This window comes from Oncorhynchus nerka, linkage group LG20 (assembly GCF_034236695.1).
Source record: "Oncorhynchus nerka isolate Pitt River linkage group LG20, Oner_Uvic_2.0, whole genome shotgun sequence".
NCBI lineage: Eukaryota > Metazoa > Chordata > Actinopteri > Salmoniformes > Salmonidae > Oncorhynchus > Oncorhynchus nerka.
Genome location: NC_088415.1, coordinates 21,564,724 through 21,590,784, shown reverse-complemented (window position 1 = coordinate 21,590,784; position 26,061 = coordinate 21,564,724). Strand labels below are relative to the sequence as shown.

General features: G+C 43.1%; 1 protein-coding gene across 1 annotated transcript; it reads left to right on the top strand.

Annotated features, from left to right (window-relative positions):
* Window positions 1–11,769: 11,769 nt before the first annotated feature.
* Window positions 11,770–24,832, top strand: ren (renin). Its single transcript, XM_029621082.2, has 9 exons — window positions 11,770–11,950; window positions 14,273–14,426; window positions 14,567–14,690; window positions 21,571–21,689; window positions 21,911–22,107; window positions 23,198–23,320; window positions 23,673–23,817; window positions 23,929–24,027; window positions 24,211–24,832. Exons 1-9 carry the CDS (start codon window positions 11,874–11,876, stop codon window positions 24,370–24,372), a joined length of 1,200 nt encoding a protein of 399 aa, XP_029476942.1. The 5' UTR covers window positions 11,770–11,873; the 3' UTR covers window positions 24,373–24,832.
* Window positions 24,833–26,061: the final 1,229 nt, after the last annotated feature.

The window sequence follows — 26,061 nt, the reverse complement described above, 5'->3', positions numbered from 1 at the left end:
GCAACTGCGACCTGGCCAAGATAAAGCATAGCAGTGTGAACAGACAACACAGAGTTACACATGGAGTAAACAATTAACAAGTCAATAACACAGTAGAGAAAAAAAAGGGGAGTCTATATACAATGTGTGCAAAAGGCATGAGGAGGTAGGCGAATAATTACAATATTGCAGATTAACACTGGAGTGATAAATGATCAGATGATCATGTACAGGTAGAGATATTTGTGTGCAAAAGAGCAGAAAGGTAAATAAATAAAAACTGTGGGGATGAGGTAGGTGAAAATGGGTGGGCTATTTACCAATAGATTATGTACAGCTGCAGCGATCGGTTAGCTGCTCAGATAGCTGATGTTTGAAGTTGGTGAGGGAGATAAAAGTCTCAAACTTCAGCGATTTTTGCAAATCGTTCCAGTCACAGGCAGCAGAGTACTGGAACGAAAGGCGGCCGAATGAGGTGTTGGCTTTGGGGATGCTCAATGAAATACACCTGCTGGAGCGCGTGCTACGGATGGGTGTTGCCATCGTGACCAGTGAGCTGAGATAAGGCGGAGCTTTGCCTAGCATGGCCTTGTAGATGACCTGGAGCCAGTGGGTCTGGCGATGAATATGTAGCGAGGGCCAGCCGACTAGAGCATACAAGTCGCAGTGGTGGGTAGTATAAGGTGCTTTAGTGACAAAACGGATGGCACTGTGATAAACTGCATCCAGTTTGCTGAGAAGAGTGTTGGAAGCCATTTTGTAGATGACATTTACATTTACATTTAAGTCATTTAGCAGACGCTCTTATCCAGAGCGACTTACAAATTGGTGCATTCACCTTATGACATCCAGTGGAACAGTAGTGCATCTAAATCTTTTAAGGGGGGGGGGGGGGGTGAGAGGGATTACTTTATGACATCGCCGAAGTCGAGGATCGGTAGGATAGTCAGTTTTACTAGGGTAAGCTTGGCAGCGTGAGTGAAGGAGGCTTTGTTGCGGAATAGAAAGCCGACTCTTGATTTGATTTTCGATTGGAGATGTTTGATATGGGTCTGGAAGGAGAGTTTGCAGTCTAGCCAGACACCTAGGTACTTATAGGTGTCCACATATTCAAGGTCGGAACCATCCAGTGTGGTGATGCTAGTCGGGCATGCGGGTGCAGGCAGCGATCGGTTGAAAAGCATGCATTTGCTTTTACTAGCGTTTAAGAGCAGTTGGAGGCCACGGAAGGAGTGTTGTATGGCATTGAAGCTCGATTGGAGGTTAGATAGCACAGTGTCTAATGACGGGCCGAAAGTGTATAGAATGCTGTCGTCTGCGTAGAGGTGGATCAGGGAATCGCCCGCAGCAAGAGCAACATCATTGATATACACAGAGAAAAGAGTCGGCCCGAGAATTGAACCCTGTGGCACCCCCATAGAGACTGCCAGAGGACCGGACAACATGCCCTCCGATTTGACACACTGAACTCTGTCTGCAAAGTAATTGGTGAACCAGGCAAGGCAGTCATCCGAAAAGCCAAGGCTACTGAGTCTGCCGATAAGAATATGGTGATTGACAGAGTCGAAAGCCTTGGCAAGGTCGATGAAGACGGCTGCACAGTACTGTCTTTTATCGATGGCGGTTATGATGTCGTTTAGTACCTTGAGTGTGGCTGAGGTGCACCCGTGACCGGCTCGAAACCAGATTGCATAGCGGAGAAGGTACGGTGGGATTCGAGATGGTCAGTGACCTGTTTGTTGACTTGGCTTTCGAAGACCTTAGATAGGCAGGGCAGAATGGATATAGGTCTGTAACAGTTTGGGTCCAGGGTGTCTCCCCCTTTGAAGAGGGGGATGACTGCGGCAGCTTTCAATCCTTGGGGATCTCAGACGATATGAAAGAGAGGTTGAACAGGCTGGTAATAGGGGTTGCGACAATGGCGGCGGATAGTTTCAGAAATAGAGGGTCCAGATTGTCAAGCCCAGCTGATTTATACGGGTCCAGGTTTTGCAGCTCTTTCAGAACATCTGCTATCTGGATTTGGGTAAAGGAAAACCTGGAGAGGCTTGGGCGAGGAGCTGCGGGGGGCCGGAGCTGTTGGCCGAGGTAGGAGTAGCCAGGCGGAAGGCATGGCCAGCCGTTGAGAAATGCTTGTTGAAGTTTTCGATAATCATGGATTTGTCGGTGGTGACCGTGTTCCCTAGCCTCAGTGCAGTGGGCAGCTGGGAGGAGGTGCTCTTGTTCTCCATGGACTTCACAGTGTCCCAGAACTTTTTGGAGTTGGAGCTACAGGATGCAAACTTCTGCCTGAAGAAGCTGGCCTTAGCTTTCCTGACTGACTGCGTGTATTGGTTCCTGACTTCCCTGAACAGTTGCATATCGCGGGGACTGTTCGATGCTATTGCAGTCCGCCACAGGATGTTTTTGTGCTGGTCGAGGGCAGTCAGGTCTGGAGTGAACCAAGGGCTGTATCTGTTCTTAGTTCTGCATTTTTTGAACGGAGCATGCTTATCTAATATGGTGAGGAAGTTACTCTTAAAGAATGACCAGGCATCCTCAACTGACGGGATGAGGTCAATGTCCTTCCAGGATACCCGGGCCAGGTCGATTAGAAAGGCCTGCTCACAGAAGTGTTTTAGGGAGCGTTTGACAGTGATGAGGGGTTGAGGGGTGGTCGTTTGACTGCGGCACCGTAGCGGATACAGGCAATGAGGCAGTGGTCGCTGAGATCCTGGTTGAAGACAGCGGAGGTGTATTTGGAGGGCCAGTTGGTCAGGATGACGTCTATGAGGGTGCCCTTGCTTACAGAGTTAGGGTTGTACCTGGTGGGTTCCTTGATGATTTGTGTGAGATTGAGGGCATCTAGCTTAGATTGTAGGACTGCCGGGGTGTTAAGCATATCCCAGTTTAGGTCACCTAACAGAACAAACTCAGAAGCTAGATGGGGGGCAATCAAATACATGCGCCAAATACAACAGGTGTCGACCTTACTGTGAAATGCTTACTTACAAGCCCTTAACCAACAGTGCAGTTCAAGAAGTAGAGTTAAACAAATATTTACTAAATAAAACAAAGTAAAAAAATAAAATAAAAATTTCATGTAAAAAAAAGTAAATGTGCGGGGGTACAGGTTAGTCGAGGTAATTTGTACATGTAGGTAGGGGTAAAATGACTATGCATAGATAATAAACACCGAGTAGCAGCAGTGTAAAAACAAGGGGGGGGGGGTCAATTTAAATAGTCCGGGTGGCCATTTGATTAATTGTTCAGCAGTCTTATAGCTTGGGGGTAGAAGCTGTTTTAAGGAGCCTTTTGGACCTAGACTTGGCGCTCCGGTACCGCTTGCTGTGCGGTAGCAGAGAGAGCAGTCTATGACTTGGGTGACTGGAGACTTTGACAGTTTTTTTTGTCCGTCCTCTGATCTAGTTTGCCCTTCGTTCTATAACCCTGGTCAGACTGGATTTGGTTGGTCAATATATTGTTAAACAGAGAATACTGACAGTGACAGAGATTTCCATAGTCTTCTTCCCTGAGGGTTTCCTTGTATGATGTGTCACCGCCTGTCATGGTCAGTCTGGCATGCCTGTGGAGAGAGAGAGGATGTTTGGTGGATGGGAGGGAGGGAGGATGTGAAGGCTTATTGTCCAGGAAGTGACAGAGAAAGGCAATTAGAACAGAGTGCATTCTTTACACATGGATATCCTGTACACAATCCTGTCATGTGACCTGGTAATGACAGACAAGGCTCGCCTTTCTTTGAAGGCATTATTATGGGATTGGGAAAGCACACTTCAACCACCCAGACAGTCACAAAGACATTTCAGACACGTCAACATTTCAGACATACTTATTTGAATGCATTTAATTTGGAAAGGCACAAAGACTAAAACATAAGTCTGTATTATCATGGGGTTTGAGCTATCCTAGTCAGAACAGTCGTATATGAAGATATTCTACTTGCTTTTCTCTCTCCCTCTCTCTCTCTCTCTCTCCCTCCCTCTCTCTGTCTTTCTCTCTCTCTTTCTCTCTCTTCCCACCTCTCTCTCCTTCTCTCTCTCAATTCAATTCAATTCAAGGGGCTTTATTGGCATGGGAAACATATGTTAACGTTGTCAAAGCAAGTGAAGTAGATAATATACAGAAGTGAAATAAGCAATCAAATGAACAGTAAACATTACACTCACAGACGTTACAAAAGAATAAAGACATTCCAAATGTCATATTATTTAAATATACAGTGTTGTAACGATGTGCAAATGGTTAAAGTACAATAAGGAAAATAAGTAAACATAAATATGGGTTGTATTTATTTGTATCTCCCTCTCTCCCTGAGTCTCTCTCTCTCCCTGAGTCTCTCTCTCTCTCCCTGAGTCTCTCTCCCTCTCTCTCCCTGAGTCTCTCTCTCTCCCTCTCTCTCCCGGAGTCTCTCTCTCTCTCCCTCCCTCTCTCTCCCTGAGTCTCTCTCTCTCCCTCTCTCTCCCTGAGTCTCTCTCTCTCCCTCTCTCTCTTGGAGTCTCTCTCTCTCTCTCTCACTCCCTCTCTCCCTTCCTGAGTCTCTCTCTCTCCCTCCCTGAGTCTCTCTCTCTCTCTTCCTCCCTGAGTCTCTCTCTCTCTCTCCCTCCCTGAGTGTCTCTCTACAAATATGAAACTCTCTAACAGAGATGTTTCTCTTCTCATCCTTGTCACGTCGTCTGGCTGTGCTCGGTGCGCTCTTTGAAGCTATCCAATGTCTCTGTGTTCAGCTTCAGCTGAACATGGGAAAGAGGCTACAGCTGTCTAACTCAATGTGTTGTTTGGCTGGAGTACTTCTGTCTTCATTAGTGCAGGTCAGTACCAGTGCTCGACACACAGGGGGCGCCACTGACACACTCTCCTCATACAGTACATCTCATACCTGTTAGGTCATTTCATTTAGGCCCAACCTGTTCATGGTCAGTTTTACTTTTTGTGTTTTTGTGTTAATTGTATGCAGGTATGAAACGGGGATCACGTTTAGGCCTACCACAACAAAAATGTATATCAATAGTAACATTATCCTATTCATTATATTTCTGTAAGTGACCATTAAACACATTTTATTACAACTGCATGAATCACATATAATACCATTTATTATAAACAAAGCACCATGCTTTAGCTGCTGGATCATTATGTGGAGCCATGGAATGCATTCAGAGGAGTGCTGGCAGCCTGACCGGCCTGTTTTAATATTAGCAGGGCTTTGAAGTACAAAACAGTTGGCTTCTCTGAGCATAATACCAGAGCTTTGTTCACTCGTTTATTTAATCATTGGTTCCAAATTCACTGCTGTGAGTCTTTTCATATTACCAGACCCCTGTGTGTGATGATTATTTGATGTTGTGCACAGACCCATACAGGGCCAGACATGCAAGCACACATACACACACATTTTCTTCATTTCACCTTTATTTAACCAGGTAGGCCATTTGAGAACAAGTTCTCATTTTACAACTGCGACCTGGCCAAGATAAAGCAAAGCAGTGCGACAAAAACAACAACATAGAGTTACACATGGGATAAACAAACGAACAGTCAATAACACAATAGAAAAATATATATATACAGTGTGTGCAAACGAGGTAGGATAAGGGAGGTAAGGCAATAAATAGGCCGTAGTGGCGAAGTAATTACAATTTAGCAATTCAATTTAACACTGGAGTGATAGATGTGCAGAAGATGAACGTGAAAGTACAGATACTTGGGTGCAAAGGAGCAAAAAAACAAAGAATATGGGGATGAGGTAGTTGCATGGCCTATTTACAGATGGGAAATGAAGTGGCTTGTCAACAATATGTATGAAACCAAGGAATAACCATCAGCTCTACCTATAATCATAGGGGCCTAGCCATACATTTAACTAGGCCTTTGGACACAACAGTACACTTACAGTACAGCAACAGCAGGAGCAGCAGCGATGTGATGAAATATTAATGTTCTGTATAGAGATGAATGGACCTGGAGACTTTGTCGTGTCGCTTACATGGTGGAAAACAAGATTTGTTACCATGGCTTCTTGTCTTGTTTACTACATGGTGTTTTTTTATGGAACACCTGTTCTCTGTCTCTAAGGGCTCGTTGCTAGGTAGTAGCACCAGTCCTGCACCGGATGCAAAACAACCATTCAATCCTTTCTTCTGATTGTGTGTGGTCCTTTTATTCATTCAGCCATTTACATTTCATGTAACCTGTAAGATTCCTATTGTATTGGCAACAATGCACCTACATTGTTGTGGGTTATGAATGAGGATGTACAGGATGCATAAATCCTTTGTAAATTCATGAAAATAATGCTTTGACTCTAGTCGCAAAAATCATCCCACTGTATGTCTACTGCCTAAGTATCTTACTGTATATTTTTCCTGGTCAATGCAGTGACTTGCTGTCTAAACCAATAATCATCAAATATCCTTTCCTTGAAGGTAACACATGACCATCCAGTGATACAGTACACATCTCACACACCTGGCACCACCAAGGCTTTTGGTGTCCATGTCGCTGTAAATGGATTAGAGGTCTATCAGCCCATGTCCAGCTGGGTGAAATGCCGCCTTTGCTCAGGCTCAGATTTGCGGAGAAAGAGAGTGAGAGCGAGAGAGTGAGAGAGAGAGGAAAACTTTAATTAGGCTTAAAGAAAGGTTAGAGATATTTTGACAGGTTCACACACACACAACACACACTGCATCACACTGCATGGACTCCCTTGTAGTTTGCTTGGTGTCATCACAGTCTGGCTCCCTCAGGTGAGCTCTACAGTGTGTGCACAGGGAAAGCTTTAACAATAGGCATAACTGATACCTGGAGGAGCAATGCTTCACCCTGCTGGTGAAGAAAGATATTGCACACGTACAGTAGTCTTGGCATACTGTACCGTAGCAGTTTGTATTGGGGCTCTTATTAAACCAATGAAATATAGACGTCAGTCTCATTGTTAGACATGCACTATTCATTGCTATATCTTGTACCCTTGTGGCCAGGTGACAGTGATCCACAGAGCACAGCTTTGCTCATACAGATGAATTAGACTGAGACACAGTGGCACCGACGCCATGGGAGAACAAGATGGCACAGAGATACAGCTTGATGAATCACAGACCTCTTAGAGGTTGTTTACTGTTGCATTGTCACCATGAGCCTCCGCAGTCAGATAACCTTGCCACTGATTGGCACTTTACTCACATGTCGGACTATAACAAAGTCTCAAATTATTTATCCCTCTCTCTCTGCTTTTTTATTTCTTTCACACACACACACACACACACACACACACACACACACACACACACACACACACACACACACACACACACACACACACACACACACACACACACACACACACACACACACACACACATTGAATTGTTGTGTTTTTCTATCCTTGTGGTCACCAAACAATTGATTCCACACACACACACACACACACACATACACACACACATACACAAACACACCACAGGAGGCTGCTGTGGGGAGGACGACTCATAATAATGGCTGGAATGGGGTGAATGGAATGGCATCAAACATGGAAACCATGTGTTTAATACCATTCCATCAATTGCATTCCAGCCATTACTATGAGCCCGTCTTCCCCAATTAAGGTGCCACCGGCTGCCTGTGATACACACACACACACACACACACACACACACACACACACACACACACACACACACACACACACACACACACACACACACACACACACACACACACACACACAGTCTTGTATAGCTAACCTTGTGGGGGCACAGATTCTTTCCAATAAATTCCCAGGAAATACTTGGAGCTAAATGGATGAAAAGGATAAATGCACAGCTGAATGAAGAATGACATTCTGAATCCTGATAGATTAGAGATGGTTCAGTTGGTGAGTAAAGGAAAGGTAAAAGCAGATTGTTTATGTAGTGATGAACCCAATCAAACCCTCATCTCCTCCCAACAACCTTCACTCTGCCTCATGTCTCCCCTATCTTGATGGATCAGTCAGTTTGATGTAAAATGGCCTGCTCTGGATTCAATCTCTGAACTGTGCATAGCAGCAGTTTTAGCACAAACCCTTGTCCTATTGTCTCAACTTGTGGGCTTCTGCAATGTCTGCTATCCTGATAACCTTGTTTAATACCTTTGTTTTGTGGGGATTGAAGTCTCAGCTATGGTTCTGTATGAAATAATCTAAAATGACAACATAGTCATACACTTGGAGTAGACTGATTAGAAATACTCACTGACACCAAGTCTTCCCCTTATATTTAAGTCCATGCAAATATGAGTTTGTGACTCTCAAATATGTTAAAGTATTGGGCACTAGGTTTCCCATGCCCACCAGTGGAGGCCATGTTCGGACGAGGGGGTTGGAGGCCAGGCAGGAGTGACGCATGGGTTTCCCTAGGCAGTGTGGGAAACATACTGATGGGCATCCATTTTTCCCTGGGGATCAAAGGTCAGATGTTGCTGAGAGTGCCCCAGAGCCGCCTGCCAAAATGTGTCACCAAGACTAATTGGGAGAACTCAATGTAGCCCTCTACAGTGCTATCCTGGAGTAGAGTAACAGGTTCAGCAGAGAATGAGATGACTTCTGAAGGAAAAACAGTGATTCTTCGTGTAGGATACCAAAAGCCAAGAGACAATTCCGTGCTAGCAGAATTACTCTTTGACTCAGATTTGTCACTTTTAAATGTATGCCACACAAAAAACATTGTTTTAAAAGTTTTACAACTCAATGCACAAGGACTACTATGAACAATTACACAGATACAAAGTTTGGTAACTGAATTATGGTAAAATCAGTTTTTTATGCGACAATGTTTTCCAAAAACATAACTAAATACTGTATGTCACGCCTACTCCTGCTCCCTCCTTCAGGCTCTGGACGTCCCCTGGCTTCTAACCACTGGCAACCCACATTGCGCACACCTGGCAACCATCATTGCGCACACCTGCTCCCCATTATTAAGAACACATGGACGTCGTCACCACCCTGATTACTCTTCCTTCATATAGCCCTCAGCAAACTCACCTTCTGCACCATCTTCCTGACTCCCTGCGCATACATTACAGAATACTGTCTCGGAAAATATTGAAGCAACAGAAGATTCCACCATCTTCCAGATGGTCGAGGAACAGGGTAATTTACTCCACCAACACCACGACCAGCTGGCTCTACTGGGTACGACCACGAAGGAGGTCCTCTGCGTTCTCCACCGCCTCGACACCACCAGCGAGGTTCTCCATACCTCTGATGGTGGACCTCCTACCTCCTCCAGCCTACCCAGCCATCCGCCCAGGTCAGTGATGCACGACTGTCTCTATGTATGACTGCACTCCATCGAAATGCCGTGGCCTCCTACTCCAGAGCTTCCTCTATTTCACCTATCAGGTGTTGGATTGGCATATGGCCGTCTGGGAGAGAAGAGAGCAGCTGGGTTCATATGAGAGGTTCATGGCTCTGTTCAGGGCAGTCTTCGACCATCCTCCAGAGAGGGAGGTGAGCGACTTTCCAACTCCAACAGAGTGCCCAGAACTCTTTCGGACTGTGGCAGCCTCCAGCAGATGGAATGAGCTGGCAATCCTCACTCTATTCCACAGTGGACTGCGCAAAGAGGTCCAGACGGAGTTGGCATGTCGGGATGACAACATATCCTTGGACGCTCTCATCACGATGGCAATCCGTCTGGATAACCTTCTTCAAGAGTTCCGGTGTCCACCTCGCCACTCTCCTCCCTCCTTTGGCTGTCTTGAGGCAGAGCCTGAACCCATGAGGATTGGGTCCTAGTCAACCCAAGGTCCACTAGAGAAGAGGGGTGACTCTGTGAGCTTCCATTTCCCAGAGTAGGCGTGAGTATACCATTATCATCATTTTCCGCCAAACCCTTTATGGTTCCCATTTCACTGGCTGGCTGTCCCTCAAGTGTTGTCTCTACAGCTCTAGTGGACACCGGTTTCGTGGGGAACTTTATCGACCAGACCCTCGCCTCCTCCATGAATTTTACTTCATACCAGCTCTCCTCTCGTTTTATAGTGTACGGCCCAATACATCACTGGGGCCAGCCTCATGCCATCCAGGACTTATATACATAGACTGTTCTCTCTGCTACTGCGTGGTACCGGAGCGCCAAGTCTAGATCCAAAAGGATCCTTAACAGGGTCTACCCTCCAAGCTATAAGAACAATTAATCAAATGGCCACCTGAACTATTTACATTGACCCCCCCCCCCCCCCCAACTTACATGCACAAACTACCTGGACTAAGTTGTATCCCTGTACATTGACTCAGTACCTGTAGCACCTGTATATAGCCTTGTTACTGTTATGTAATTTTATTGAGTTACTACTTATTTTTTACTTCAGTTTATTTAGTAAATATTTTCTTAAATCTATTTCTTGAACTGCATTGTTAGTTAAGGGCTTGCAAGTAAGAATTTAACGGTAAGGTCTACCTGTTGTATTCGGCAAATATAAAATTGATTTGATGTTGGCACACATTGCTTTTCCTCATGACATCACATTCCAAGAGAACACATGATTTCCAAAACTTCCCTGTCCATGAAACCAGAGCACCCCCTTGGCTGAGATGCTAGAAGTCGTCATTACCCCTGTATGCTGTGGATGACCACGCAATCAGGTTCCTGGCAGTTCTACCCACAGGGAATAGCTGAAGGGCTGACCCCTGACATCCACTAAGGCTGTCCAAGTCTCTGCTTGACGTGGATGCTCATATCTCCTGCTAGGCTGGGTGGTCACTACAGTACACATATGACCCCAGCCCCACAGAGCAGATACTGTGGGAACCCAATCTGGCTGATACGGCTAACAGGGAGAGATAGAGCGAGAGAAACATCAGCTAGCCATAGGCCTTGACTAGCCCCTGACCCATAGTCTACAGTATTTAGGCCTATACATTTACAGACCTTTTAAAGCCTACAGACAGACATTAGCTAGCCTAACTATCTAGCTTGAGGTCCACAGCACAATCCCCACAAACAAAATGTAGGCTTAACTCTATTCCCTACTGAGTATTCCTATTGCAGACAAGATAAAATGAAAGTGTTGCAACCTACACTGCAAAGTTGGAGCAGATACAGTATACTTCAGCAGAAAGGAAAGAGATGGCACTATAAATGAACATCTGGCCTGTTTAGCATGTAATGTTTTACAGTCCATTTCAATAGGTTTTGATGGATTAATTCATCATCTGGCAAGACTGGGTAATCCCTGTCAGCATCCTTCTCCTATTTCCCTGTCCCCTTTAAGGCTTCTCCCTTCTCTGCATTGTCTACATATTACATATGAGTATCATCTGGCAATCATTGGTTTCAGATGTTATAGCCACTGGCCACATATAGATTCAATGCCTTTGTCACACCATTCAAGTATAAATTGACTCCTTTACAGATTTCACAGGGCTTGTTTCTGTGTCCTACGCCTGGGTAATCCAAATCAGCACCTTTTCCTACTCCTCTGTCCCCCCTAAAGCTTATCCCTTCTCCATCCCCTCCCTCCCCCACCCCAAGGCTCCCACTCCTCTTCTCACAGGCCTTAATCCATGTTCACCCTGCAGCCATGATGTAAACCCAGCCTGGTCAGAGAGCTCTCTCTCTCGCTCTCTCTCATCCCTGTCTCCAGTCTGTTCCCAAGGGTCACAGTTCACATCTCACTCTGGGACCTGTTTATCAAGGGAGGGCTGGGTGAGGTAGAAGGGAGGGAAAGGGTTGGTGGACACTTTTAGGGAAGCTCAGAGCTGGTATAAAAAGAGTAGTCAGACAGAGAGGGGCCAATCTTTCAGAAGATCAGATGTACAACTAGCTGGTTTGCCCGGAGGAACGGTACAAGGAAAACTTGACTAGGTTAACTTGTGCATCTCCTCGCACACTCCTTCACGCTCCAGGGTCTCCATGGCCCTGCTGATGCAATGCTGGGTGTGTGTGATTACTCTGTCACTCATGATGACCACCAGCCATGCCTTACAAAGGTAATGCCATCTTTTTCTTTGTGTTTTTATCACTGTATGTTGTCTACTGTGTAATGAACCTAAATGCTATGGTCCTGATGGGGTCAACTTGGGGTCATGATAGGGGCTGCACCAAATGTTTGATGTATTATAATAATTGATTATGCTTATTTATTTTTTATTTAACCAGGAAGGGCTCATTGAGATTTAAAATCTATTTTTCAAGAGCATCCTGGCCAAGATAGGCAGCACCAAGTCATTACAAAAATGACAGACAAACAACATGAAAAACTTAAAGTAATCTAGTAAAAACCATAGAATTCACAAGAGTATAACAAAATTAAAAACATTGACAGGTCAGGGAATCAGTCTCAAGATCATTCATCAGTGATTTAAAAATACCAATCGGGACAAGTTCTTCCAGTTTAAAAGTATATTGTAAGGCGTTCCAAGACGATGGCGCAGAGTACATAAAAGCCCTTTTACCAAATTCAGTTCGGAGATTTGGAACAGTTAGCAGGATAAAGTGCAGCGAACGAAGAGAGTACCCACCACATTTCTGAACAATAGTAAACCAGTAGTAAACCAGTAGTACACCAAAAATGGCTTTGTAAAAAAGTATACCAGTGACTGAGCCTACGAGTGACTAGAGAAGGCCAGCCAACTCTGGTATACAAAGTGCAGTGGTGCGTAAGGGTTTTGCAGTTTAAAATAAATCTCAAATTGCCATGGTAAAGGGTGTCAATTGATCTCAAACACTGAGCGGAAGCCTTCATATACAGTGAGAGGGAAAAAGTATTTGATCCCCTGCTGATTTTTTACGTTTGCCCACTGACAAAGAAATTATCAGTCTATAATTTTAATGGTAGGTTTATTTGAACAGAGAGAGCGAATAACAACAACAAAATCTAGAAAAACGCATGTCAAAAATGTTATAAATTGATTAGCATTTTAATGAGGGAAATAAGTATTTGACCCCCTCTCAATCTGAAAGATTTCTGGCTCCCATGTGTCTTTTATACAGGTAATGAGCTGAGATTAGGAGCAAGGGAGTGCTATAAAACCCCTCCCCCACTACATTTATAGGGTCCTGGACTACAGATTGGACTACAGATTAGCAATATATATTCATTATAAGGTATAATATGGTTCCACAGTTATTTTCTAGTCTCTGCTCCTTATAAGAAATGGTCTGAGAGATGTGTGAGTTATTGCTGTCAAAACAGGGTGTCTGTGAGAAAGCACCTCAAGGCTAAAAGAGATTCATAGACACAGAACCCTGCAGGGGAGTGTAAGAGACAAGTCAGACATACCACTATAAAGCAACTTGGATTGGAAAATTATTGCTGAGCCCTTAAACACTGGAACTATTGTTCTCTCCTGCAAGTTTGTATAACTGTATATGCATGGTCTCATGAGTAGAAGGTGTTGATGTAGGCAGTAACATTACTAGGAGTTGACTGCAAGCACATTAAAAGCAACTTGGACTTTTCCTATTTTGCAGAACTCAGAGACCTCGGTTGTATGTTTGATGTTTGACTTCTGTCTACAGCTGTATTTGGATTAAAATTGATATGATTTATAAGTGCACATTTTGAGTAGTCCTTATTTGTTAAGTAAATTACGGAGCCCAGAAAAGTGGAACCAACAATCCTTCTCTGCAATGTGTAATGAACCTCAATATGAAATTATTTCTGGTTAGCAATTAAGTAACTTACTGGGATTGTTTTATAATTAAATGGTCAAAAACTAAATGGCTTCCCAGCGAAGAGCAATTTCTCAAGCAATACTTTTTCTAGGACTTTCTGGGAGTGATCTGAGTGGGGAGCGGAAAACTGAAAACTATTGACAGAGGTTTGGAACTCTATCTTATTGGTCTATTAACTTATTTACCAGGCAGGCCAAAACTCCATCCCACCAAAATAGGCAGACATTTATTTTCAAACTGCTCTTAAAATGAAAGGGTATTATCCTAATTTTCACAATTAAACAGTATTATTCCAGCCTCATGGTGTGGAAATATTATTATTTTTAAAGCAGGAAAATCATGTTTTTGACTGCTCTGGGTCATTAAAATAGACAGTGAAGAAGCTTGAATGGATACTTTGAGGTGTTTTATCAATTTAAACCAGACGATTTTTCTAAACTAAATCAGTTGAGAATGTGTATTTTGGCAGAGCTGTAGAAACAACGTTATACAGACATGGGGACACATGGTCATGTTAACAATGGCCCATGATTGCACAATGCATTGTATACCCCCCAGTCCCATCCCACCCCTGCTCACTTCCTATGTATCATTCTATTGGATGATCTTTCCTCACTGTCGTCATATCTAATCAGGATCAGTCTGAAGAAGATGCCCTCCATAAGAGAAACCCTACATGAGATGGGCGTGTCTCCAGCACAGTTATTTGCTGAATTGGCCCAGAAGAGCAAAGATGACCTCTCCCCCAGCAACGGGACAGCCCCCACCCCCCTCACCAACTACCTGGATGTGAGAGACACTGCACTGATCACCCATACTGTAGATGCAATTGACATGGAAACATTATGTTCCAAATGAGAGAACACAAAGTACGTGCCAAACTCAGTTGGGTAAATTATTCATTGCTGCTTCTTCTCTCTGCTTCTCAGACCCAGTACTATGGGGAGATCAGTATTGGTTCTCCTGCCCAGATGTTCAACGTAGTGTTTGATACAGGCTCAGCCAACCTGTGGGTGCCCTCATACAGCTGTTCCCCTCTCTATACTGCCTGCTGTAAGTACAGTGCACAGAAACACACCCACATCCACACATTCAGAGACGTCATGCCCATAGGGGGCACAGGGGCAAGTGCCCCCACAGATCTGTCCTCTTGAAAAAAATGTTTCTCTGTAATATTACTAGCCACCTACACATTTTATGAAGTTGGCTTTAGCTAACCCAGATAGGTTTCCAAATTTCCAACCTCATAACTAGCTACCAAGAAACCAGCAATTAAGTTAGAGTAGCTAGCTTATCTAACTACAAGTAACTGCCAAAATAAAGGAAACACAGGGAATGCAACACAATTTTTCCACGAGAAAATCCATAACTTGGTGTTTTGTTGATGGTGGTGGAAAACACTGTCTCAGGTGCCGCTCTAGAATCTCCCATAAGTGCAAGGGTGTAACTTTCACTGGGGATGGGGGGGACTTGACCCCTCCCACATTCTAAAATTGTATTTTTGCCCCCCCACAGTTTTAAAATTGCACTGTGATACAAAAAGCGTCATCGGTGTGCTTTAGGAACATTCGGACGCCTCACAGTGGTCAGTCGGCTGTTTACCGATATCAGACGGCTGGATTTAGGACTGCGTGGACACCACAGAGTGTACGGACAGGCTGTGTGAAGGCAAAGCTATTATAGGGCCAGCACGGTGCTGTTGTCTGCAGCTGCCGTCTCTGTGTGTTGCACTTTTTCTCTGAGTTATAAAAGCAAGCAGAGCAGAAACTCGCTTGTCTTTATTTGACTGATGTAGCTAGCAAGGTAACTTCTGTTTGACTAAACAGACAAAAAAGCATGTTTCATCCTCTCTCTGTTGAATTTCTGTCTGAAGAAAATGAACTAACTAGCTTGTAGCTACCACAACTAGTTCAGCTCTAGCCTCTAGTTGCCTGTCACATAGCAGCATCTAGCAGCTGTTGTGTGTATGGAAATGTTTGTAGCCTTTTTGTCCTATTTCAACAGAAGTAAATTGACTAAGCTAGTTTTTGCCAGTTACCATTAGAGCTAGCTAGCTCACTAACTTTACTATTATTTTTGCCTCAATCACACTAGACCTGAATCAAATGATGAAACCAGTGGCCAAACTGAAGACCGATATGCTGAAGTTTTTTTACAGCTCAATGTGAGTTTTTATTAGTCAGTATAGCAATGTAATGGCTATTGATCTGTCAGTTTCCATAGCTAATTCTCTACTTTTCACATGGACACAGTATAAACAGCTCTACAGGCTACAGTGTCATGGTGCACAGTCAGTATACAACACTATGCTCATCATGTCTTAGCAGGATCAGATGGTGACAGGTGTCCCAGGAGGGTCAGACAGCCAGGGAAGACCAGTCTACAGAGCTGAAGTGAATTTTGCAGTGTATTATTATAACAATCAGTTAACGGATACAACATTCATTTTTTTGTTGATGGGTAGGCTATAGCCTGGGATCTGGGAATAATGGGCATTTCAATTATTGAACCATTGATTCTATTCTTGGATAATATAATGTATAAATGTACATCATGGTAAGACTTTGTCATGCCTCTGAGTAGGATCCGATGGTGACAGGGGTCTCAGCAGGTCAGGCAACCATGGGAAGACAGGCTGTGACGGCACTGAGGTAGACTTTGTCATGCCTCTGAGTAGGATCCGATGGTGACAGGGGTCTCAGCAGGTCAGGCAACCATGGGAAGACAGGCTGTGACGGCACTGAGGTTGACTTTTTTTTGCAGAAACAACATTTTATTAACACTGGATAAGCCGAAAGCTTCAAAAATGTAAACTATTCTAAGTCTAACAACCCTGTAAAGTTGATTTGTAAACTGGATCAAGGGTTGATTGAGGCTTTTCCCGATGACACATAAAGGGCAAACAAAAACGTGAGGAAGACCTGGGAGGCACTGTTGATAGTGATGAGTGTATACAGATATGTCATGGATGGTCATATAATCTCAGACATAAATTACTGTAGTTTAAGGTTAAGAACATCCATCGAACATCCTATATACCAGTTAAACGTAATATCATGCACTCAGAAATATAATTCCTCTGCTGAAGGTGTAAAACATGGAAGGGGACATACTGTATTTGAATATGTTATGATCTTGTGAAGGCAAAGAGTATGTTCTGTAATCTCAGCATGTCTACAGATTTCCCCTTCTCCCTGTTTTTGTTTGCTTGTAAACGTTGATACTGGAGACTGTTATCAGAAAAAACGGGGTAACCTAGCATTAATAGCTAATGATTCATTGCCATTAATTGAAAGATTGGTTATCCTAGAACAATGTCACAATGGATGGCAAAAATGTCAAGGTTTGCATCACTATATTTGATTGATTACAATGTTAAGGGTATAATGTGCAAATTCCAAAAGGTTTGGTTGCCTTATATGGAATACTGTATGACAAAAGGGGTCTATATTGAAAACATTCAATATTTTTTTGTCAAGCTGACACAAACATATATTTTTTTTAATGAGACACCTGTCTGATTTTCACCTGTCTCCGTGGACTAATGCATTGAGGACTCCGGGGTGACGCCACAGTCCAAGAATATGGGGATTGTGGCTCAGATGCACAAGGAACGTCTCTCTCCAGAATGCGCTCTCTCCCGCCATTTCATGGGTTCACAGTTTCATAAACTTAATTGTGTGCATTGTTCACTGTCTATAAATTCCCCATTCCATATATCACAAGTACTAGTTTACATTTACCGTTAATTGCTATAATTTTGAATCTGTGACGTTTGTTTGGTTATGGTCATTTATTTTTATGCATTCAATTTATAATTATTATTACAACAGTCATTTACCATTTTTCATTGTCGGAGTGTCTTGAAGAACTCACAACCTATGATACACTTGTGAGAAACAAGTTTTTGTTTATTTCATTCCATTTATGAGTTTTGTCAGTTCATTCATTGTCTTTTGTTTGAAATGCTCCAGTCAATGGTGAGTAAGGACGCACACCTGGTTACGAATATAGAAGTAGGACTAGTCTACCTGGGCTGCGCACAAATGTAGGCCTTTAAATGTGCCCATTTGGGGATGTCTGATAGGATTTCTAATTGTCTTGACTCACCACCCCTAATGAGCTTCTCAAAGGAATTTTTAAGTAAATTAACTCTATTTTTAGAATCAATTGAGAATGACAATAGTTCCTCAAAGTATTTGAACAATGTACAGTTGAAGTGGGAAGTTTACATAGTGGGAAGTTTACATACACGCCAAATACATTTAAATTCAGTTTTTCACAATTCTGAACATTCAATCCGAGTAAAAATTCCCTGTTTTAGTGAATTACTATTATTCTGACATTTTATCTACTATTATCTACTATTATTCGGACATTTGTGAAATGTCAGAATAATAGTAGAGGGAATGATTTTTCATATTTTATTTCTTTCATCACATTCCCAGTGGGTCAGAAGTTTACATGCACTTAATTAGTATTTAGAAGCATTGCCTTTAAATTGTTTAACTTGGGTCAAACGTTTCGGGTAGCCTTCCACAAGCTTCCCACAATAAGTTGGGTGAATTTTTGCTCATCCTCCTGGCAGAGCTGGTGTAACTGTTTAAAGGCACAGTCAACTTAATGTATGTAAACTTCTGACCCACTAGAATTGTGATACAGTGAAATAATTTGTCTGTAAAAAATTGTTGGAAAAATTACTTTTTACAATTACAATTTACATACCGCCCCAATAGATCCAAAGATCACTCATGACTGGATGGCCAGGCACGACTCCAAAACCATCATTAAGTTTGCCGATGACACAATAGTGGTAGGCGACACCGACAACGATGAGACAGTCTATAGGGAGGAGGTCAGAGACCTGACCGTGTGGTGCAAGGACAACAACCTCTCCCTCAACGTGATCAAGACAAAGGAGATGTTTGCGGACTACAGGAAAATAAGGACCAAGCATGCCCCCATTCTCACCAACAGCGCTACAGTGGAGCACAGTGAAGCAGGTTCAAGTTCCTTGGTGTCCACATCACCAACAAACTAACATGGTTAAGCACACCAAGACAGTTGTGAAGAGGGCACAAAAAATCTATTCCCCCTCAGGAGACTAAAATGTGGCATGGGTCCTCAGATCCTTAAGGTTTTACAGCTGCACCATCGAGAGCATCCTGACGGGTTTCATTACTGCCTGGTTTTGAAACTGCTCGGCCTCCGACCGCAAGGCACTACAGAGGCCAGTGCATACAGCCCAGTATTCACCAGGGCGAAGATTCTTGCCATTCAGGACCTCGATACCAGGCAGTGTCAGAGGAAGGCCCTAAAAATTGTCAAGGACTCCAGCCACCCTATTCATAGACTGTTCTCTCTGCTGCCGCACGGCAAGCGGTACCAGAGTACCAAGTCTAGGTTTAAGAGGCTTCTACCCCCAAGTCATAAGACTATTTGCATTGCCCCGCCTTCTACACTGCTGCTACTCTGTTATTATCAATGCATAGTCAGTTTAATAACTCTATGTACAGTTGAAGACGGAAGGTTACATACACCTTAGCCAAATACATTTAAACTCAGTTTTTCACAATTCCTGACAATGTTTCGGGTAGCCTTCCACAAGCCTCCCACAATAAGTTGGGTGAATGTTGGCCCATTCCACCTGACAGAGCTGGTGTAACTGAGTCAGGTTTGTAGGCCTCCTTGCTCGCACAGGCTTTTTCAGTTCTGCCCACAAATTGTCTATGGGATTGAGGTCAGGTCTTTGTGATGGCCACTCCAATACCTTGACTTTGTTGTCCTCAAGCCATCTTGCCACAACTTTGGAAGTATGCTTGGTCATTGTCCATTTGGAAGACCCATTTGCGACCAAGCTATAACTTCCTGACTGATGTCTTGAGATGTTGCTTCTATATATCCACATAATTTTCCATCCTCATGATGTCATCTATTTTATGAAGTGCACCAGTCCCTCCTGCAGCAAAGCACCCCCACAACATGATGCTGCCACCCCTATGTTTCACGGTTGGGATGGTGTTCTTCGTCTTGCAAGCTTCCCCCTTTTTCCTCCAAAGATAACGACGGTCATTATGGCCAAACAGTTATATTTTTGTTTCATCAGACCAGAGGACATTTCTCCAAAAAGTACGATCTTTGTCCCCATGTGCAGTTGCAAACCGTAGTCTGTATTTTTTATGGCAGTTTTGGAGCAGTGGCTTCTTCCTTTCAGGTTGTCGATATAGGACTCCTTTTACTGTGGATATAGATACTTTGTACTTGTTTCCTCCAGCATCTTCACAAGGTCCTTTGTTGTTGTTCTGGGATTGATTTGCACTTTTTCGCACCAAAGTACGTTCATCTCTAGGAGACAGAATGCGTCTCCTTCCTGAGCGGTATGACGGCCGTGTGGTCCCACAGTGTTTATACTTGCATACTATTGTTTGTATAGATGAACGTGTTACCTTCGGGTGTTTGGAAATTGATCCCAAGGATGAACTAGACCTGTGGAGGTCTACACTTTTTATTCTGAGGTGTTATTCTGATTTCTTTCGATTTTCCCATGATGTCAAGAAAAGAGGCACTGAGTTTGAAGGTAGTCCTAGAAATACATCCACAGGTACACCTCCAATTGACTCAAATGATGTCAACTAGCCTATCAGATGCTTATAAAGTCAACTTAGTGTATGCACAGTCAACTTAGTGTATGTAAACTTCTGACCCACTGGAATTGTGATACAGTGAATTATAAGTGAAATAATCTGTATGTAAACAATTGTTGGAAAAATGTATTGTGTCATGCACAAAGTACATGTCCTAACCGACTTGCCAAAACTATAGTTTGTTAACAAGAAATTTGTGGAGTGTTTGAAGAAACTAGTTTTAATGACTCCAACCTAAGTGTATGTGGTGCCCCTGCACATTGACTCTGTACCGACTCTATATCTGACATGGTACAGGTGTCATTTTTTTAAAGCCCATAACCATGTGTGTGAAGTGTGTACTTTTGTTACAAAGTAGATGTATTTAATACTGCAAGAAACCTGATTTAGCCCACTGCTGTAAAGGGTTCATTGCTTACTTAATTCAGGAACCATGCATGGAAGAACCTGCTTTCAAAATACTTTATATGCCTCATTTACTCAAGTGTTTCCATTATTTTGGCAGTTAGCTGTATCTTAGCTGACATGCATGCTGACAAGGATGGTAGACTTTATAAAAGCGAGCCATAACTAAATGTACTAAATAAGACTCACATTCCTTTCAATCTTTTACCCAGGTTTTAGCAGAGATGCAGAGAAGCATATTAAGTGTCTCTAGATAGCAGGAAAAAGATGTTTCAGGTGTTTGAATAATGTAAAATTCTCATCCCCCGAGCCATGCTAGCGTACTTTGTGCCACCTCTTATTTTTGGGGTGCACGATGGCCCTACAGACATGCACACACACATACAAACACACACACACACACACATTTTAAATATTTTATTTGAATCCACTAATCAAATTTACAAAAAAAGGATCCAACCATTTCATAGATCCCGTATGCATGGCATTCAAGGATACAGAAAGCACCTCCTTCACCAACCAGCGAGGCTGCCCACGACAGCTGAACAGAACAGTACCTACCCAATAGCTTTTCCCTAGTTTTTGTCAGGCCCGCAATCTGGAGGCCATGCACTGCAAGCCTGTGTATGTGGCTGAGACTGCCAAATATCAGAGCCTCCAGCTTGCACCTACACCCGAGGGTGTCCAAGCATGCCACAAGGGACTGGTACTTATGCAGCTTCTCTGCAATGGCCTGCTACATGTAGCCGTCAAATGAGCAGCCCACTTCCAAAATGAGCACATCCCTCCTGGCCTCCCACACACACAACCTGTATGTTTAATTGCTTCACCAGAGATAAGGATGTTCCTGGATGATTATGACACAATGACCTTTGAACTCACAGTTACCCACAACAGATATGACAGTTCTAAGTCCCGGACGCACATCAAGAACGGGACAGGTTTCTCCATCCAGTATGCCTCTGGAAACGTCAGGGGATTCCTGAGTGAGGATGTGGTTGTGGTGAGTGTAACGTAACACCACTCTAAGAAAATAATCTTTGTACCCTTTCTCCTCATCTGTTTCCTATCATCCCTTTTAAACATGCTTTTTTGTGATCAATATGGGAATAATGGTAGACATTGCCCATAAGTACTGATCTACCGAAGGATTATCTTACTAGGGGTAAAACCTGGATCTAGGTATTGAGGGACAATTTATATCTTACTCTGTGCATTCTCCAGGTGGGTGGCATCCCAGTGGTCCAGGTATTTGCAGAGGCCACAGCCCTGCCTGCCATCCCCTTCATCTTTGCCAAGTTTGACGGAGTCCTTGGGATGGGCTACCCCAACGTGGCCATCGACGGTATCACCCCTGTGTTCGACCGCATCATGTCCCAGCACGTCCTCAAGGAGGAGGTCTTCTCTGTCTATTATAGCAAGTAGGTGATATCACTGTCACTGTTTATATCGGGCCTGATTCAGACTTGGATAAGTAGACTTCTTTTTACTTAAAATATCAATATCAAATCATTTCTAGGTACCAATTACGTACCTTACTGTGATTGTTTTCAAATTGAAATGGTCAATAAGAATCAAACAGCTTCTTAGGAAAGAGACCTTTCTCAAGCAACAATTTAGCTAGGACTGTCTTTAAATGGTCTGAGTGGGGAGGGGAAAACTGAGAACTAGCTGACATTGGCAGAGAGGTTTGGAACTCTATTTCTTATTGGTCTATTAACTAATGTATTGCCTGGTGGTGTCACCTGGCAGGCCAAGACTCCATCCCACCAAAACAGGCAGAAATGTCCTTTTCAAACAGCTATTACACTAAAAGGGCATTATCATAATTTTCACAGTATTATTCCAACCTCCTTTAAGTCCATGTTTAACTAAATATTTGCCTACTTTAGCAATGTCACTGCATTTCCAGGCCACTATAGTGAAATTTAGATGAAACAGTCATTACCCACTGGGCACGGATGTCATTTCAATGTCTACTTTTGATTTACATTTTGTTGAGTCCAGAGGAGGCTGGTGGGAAGAGTTATAGGAGAACAGGCTCATTATGATAGCTGGAATGGAATCAATAGAATGGTACCAAACACATGGAAACAACGTGTTTGACTCTATTCTATTGATACCATTCCAGTCATTACAATGACCGTCCTCCTATAGCTCCTCCCACCAGCCTCTTCTGGTTGAGTCATCAACTATCGTGAATTCAATGTGAAATCAACAAAAATTGTCACCACATCATTGACGAACTTCTCTTATGTTGATGACTTTTTCCACATTGATTCAACATCACAAAGATTTCTTTGGTTGAAGTGAAGTGGAAACAATGCCTATTCAATCGGGTTTTGCCCACTGGGTGGTCCCCTTTCAGAATGACTGAGCTTATTACAACTTTTTGGCACCACTAAGGCAGAGGGCGGCTTGAGAACGTGCACAACAATGGCATGATGCAACCGATTGATGGAGGTGCAACCTATGAATAGTAATCCGGGCAATCTGTTTTTCTTCTCTCAGGGACCCAATGCATAAACCAGGTGGGGAGCTAGTGATGGGAGGAACAGACCCAGAGTACTACACTGGTACCTTCAACTACATGGGCACCAGTGCGGCAGGAAAATGGGAGGTCAACATGAAAGGGTGAGATGTGACAGCTATGTGTATGTGTGCATGTGCAATAGTGGAGGCTGGTGGGAGGAGCTATAGGAGGATAGGCTCATTGTGATGGCTAGAATGAAATAAATGGAATGCTATCAAATATATGGAAACCACGTTTGACTCCGTTCCATTAATTCCAGTCCAGCCATTACAATGAGCCCGTCCTCCTATAGCTCTTCTCACCAACCTCTACTGATGTGCAAGTTGTCTGTCTGTCTCTGTCTGTTTGTTTGTTTATCGGTGGGTCAGTATATACACATTTGCCTGGGTCAATGAACTTTACATGTGTATGTGTGTAATTTTCTCTCTCTCTCTTTCTCTCTCTCTCTCCCAGGGTGACAGTGGGGGAGGATATGCTGTTCTGTAAGGAAGGCTGTACGGCAGTGATTGACACAGGCTCCTCCTACATCACAGGCCCTGCCTCCTCTGTGTCTGTACTGATGAAAACCATTGGAGCCACAGAACTGGCAGAGGGAGGGGTATGTAAATCTGAGCCACAGACTGTATCTTTATTGCCTAAACAGTCTCTTAACTAGCATCTTACCTTACCTTATGGGTGGAATAAGATGTGTTGTTTGTTCTCCTTTCAGTACACTGTAAACTGTGACCTGGTGAAGTCCTTACCCAGTGTCACCTTCCACCTTGGAGGACATGAGTACTCCCTCACTGAGGATGACTACATCTTATGGGTATGTAACGGAAATTGTCACAACTGGGATATACTGTACAGATACAGGGCAAATGTCATGTTTACCTTTGTAGCTACTATGTCATGTTTACATTGTGTTATAGATGTGACATGTATGTTTTATAAATACACATTTATGGAAGTCTTTACCAGTATCTTGTTATGATTTGCTCTCCGTCTGTAGCAATCTCAGTTTGGAGAGGACATCTGTAGTGTGACCTTTAGGGGTTTGGATGTGCCGCCTCCTACTGGCCCTATCTGGATCCTGGGAGCCAACTTCATCGCCCGCTACTACACAGAGTTTGACCGTCGCAACAACCGCATAGGCTTCGCCACAGCAGTCTGACAGGAGCCTCTGCTTAGCCACCAAGCTTTCACTCTCTCTTGCTCTTACTTCCTTCATACTCTCTTTGTCTCTGTTACTGTCTCTTACTATCAGCCTGTATTTCTCACTTACACTCTCTTACACTCTATTATTACGTTTCTCTTTCTCTGTCTCTTTATCACAGGGCCTGCCCTTTGTCCCCATCTTTTTTTACACTTCTTGCATTCTGCCATGTCAAGTCATCATTTTGAATTAAATCTGTGCCAATTGCACTTTTCACCTCGTATCACCCAATCAGAATATATCTTTGTTTTTAGTTGACGATCATTGACGTGCAGCTAACAACAACACACTTATTTTGTGTTATATATCACATGGCATGCTGATGTCATGTCATACAGTTAAATTTTTTTAACAATCCCCATGTAATAGCACTGTCTACAATGTCATGATGTAACAAGAATAAAGCTTATTTAATGGACATGTCTATATTATTGTTATTGTCTGCTGTCAAGGAATTTTGTTTGCATTCTAAGTTCTCAGAATGTCTGTTTATCATCAGGGGAGACTCCAGCAGAAAACAAAGTGTTCCTCATTCACTGACCGCAGAAACACGAGCATCTTAATGTCTGTACAGAAATAAACTATCCAGATGTCTTCTATTTTGAGTCACAATATTAATATGATTTATCCTCTGAAGTTGAGCTAGAGATGAATTGATATCAGACAGTGTTTAAGTCCTTAGTTCTGGCAGGCTTTGGTCTACAGAGTGTGGATCTAATGTGGGAACTGATGGTGTGAAAATAGCACACACTGTATGTGTAGGATCCAAGGGTGGATGTAGAAAACCGCTTGAGTGATTTATCTTCTGTTCTGCTGTTCCCGCCACACTAAAGATGCCTTTCACAGCATAGTGTCGTCTCTCTCATTTCTCTATCTTCTCTCTCTTTTCTCTCTTTTCATTCTCTTTCTATTCACTCTCTCCACTCTCTTCACTCTCTTTTCTCTCCATTCTCTCTTTTCTCTCCATTCTCTCTCTCTCTTTTTTTCTCCTCTCTCTTCTCTATACCTTCTCACTCTCTTTTTCTCCTCTCCCTCTCTCAATTATTTGTTTTCTTTCACCATGTGCCAGCTGGCTAGGACATTATTTATAAAACGTGTAAGAGCTAGTATATATTTCCACAACATTTGTAGACAAATACAAATTCTCGGCCCACCATTCATGCTGGTAAGAGGGGTGAAGCAATTCAACTTCAGCAAAACATAACATTTACTGTAATGTAAAGTGATTTCTCTGAAACGAAACAGGACAGGATGGAAATGTCCCATGATGTCCTCAAGGAAACATAAGGCCATTTCAGTGTACATCTCAACCACAAAGGTCAGAGGTCATGATCAATCACAGGTCGGAAAGGTCATACAACCTGTCACTGGAGGATGACTTTGAAAGTGAAACCTGCTCTGCAAACAGAATTACCGGAAGACAGACTCTGTTCTTCTTGTATCTTTAACCTCCATTATAGCTAGTAGACACACAAAGAGATAAAAAGACAATAAATGCAGTCATATTTGATGAAAACTGTTGTGGAGTTATTTTCAGAGGGAAAGTCCACCCAGTGATGTGGGGTATAGAGAATAAATATATCTAGACTGGAAGATGAACAATAATTTCCTTGCCTTCATCCCAGCACATCCATGAATTGTTCAACT

Bases quoted from the DNA above. Each gene is read 5' to 3' on its own strand.
- ren (XM_029621082.2), top strand. From the start codon at position 11,874: ATGGCCCTGCTGATGCAATGCTGGGTGTGTGTGATTACTCTGTCACTC. The intron at 11,951-14,272 runs GTAATGCCATCT...ATATCTAATCAG, and splicing joins ACCAGCCATGCCTTACAAAG to GATCAGTCTGAAGAAGATGC. The intron at 21,690-21,910 runs GTGAGTGTAACG...TGCATTCTCCAG, and splicing joins TGAGTGAGGATGTGGTTGTG to GTGGGTGGCATCCCAGTGGT.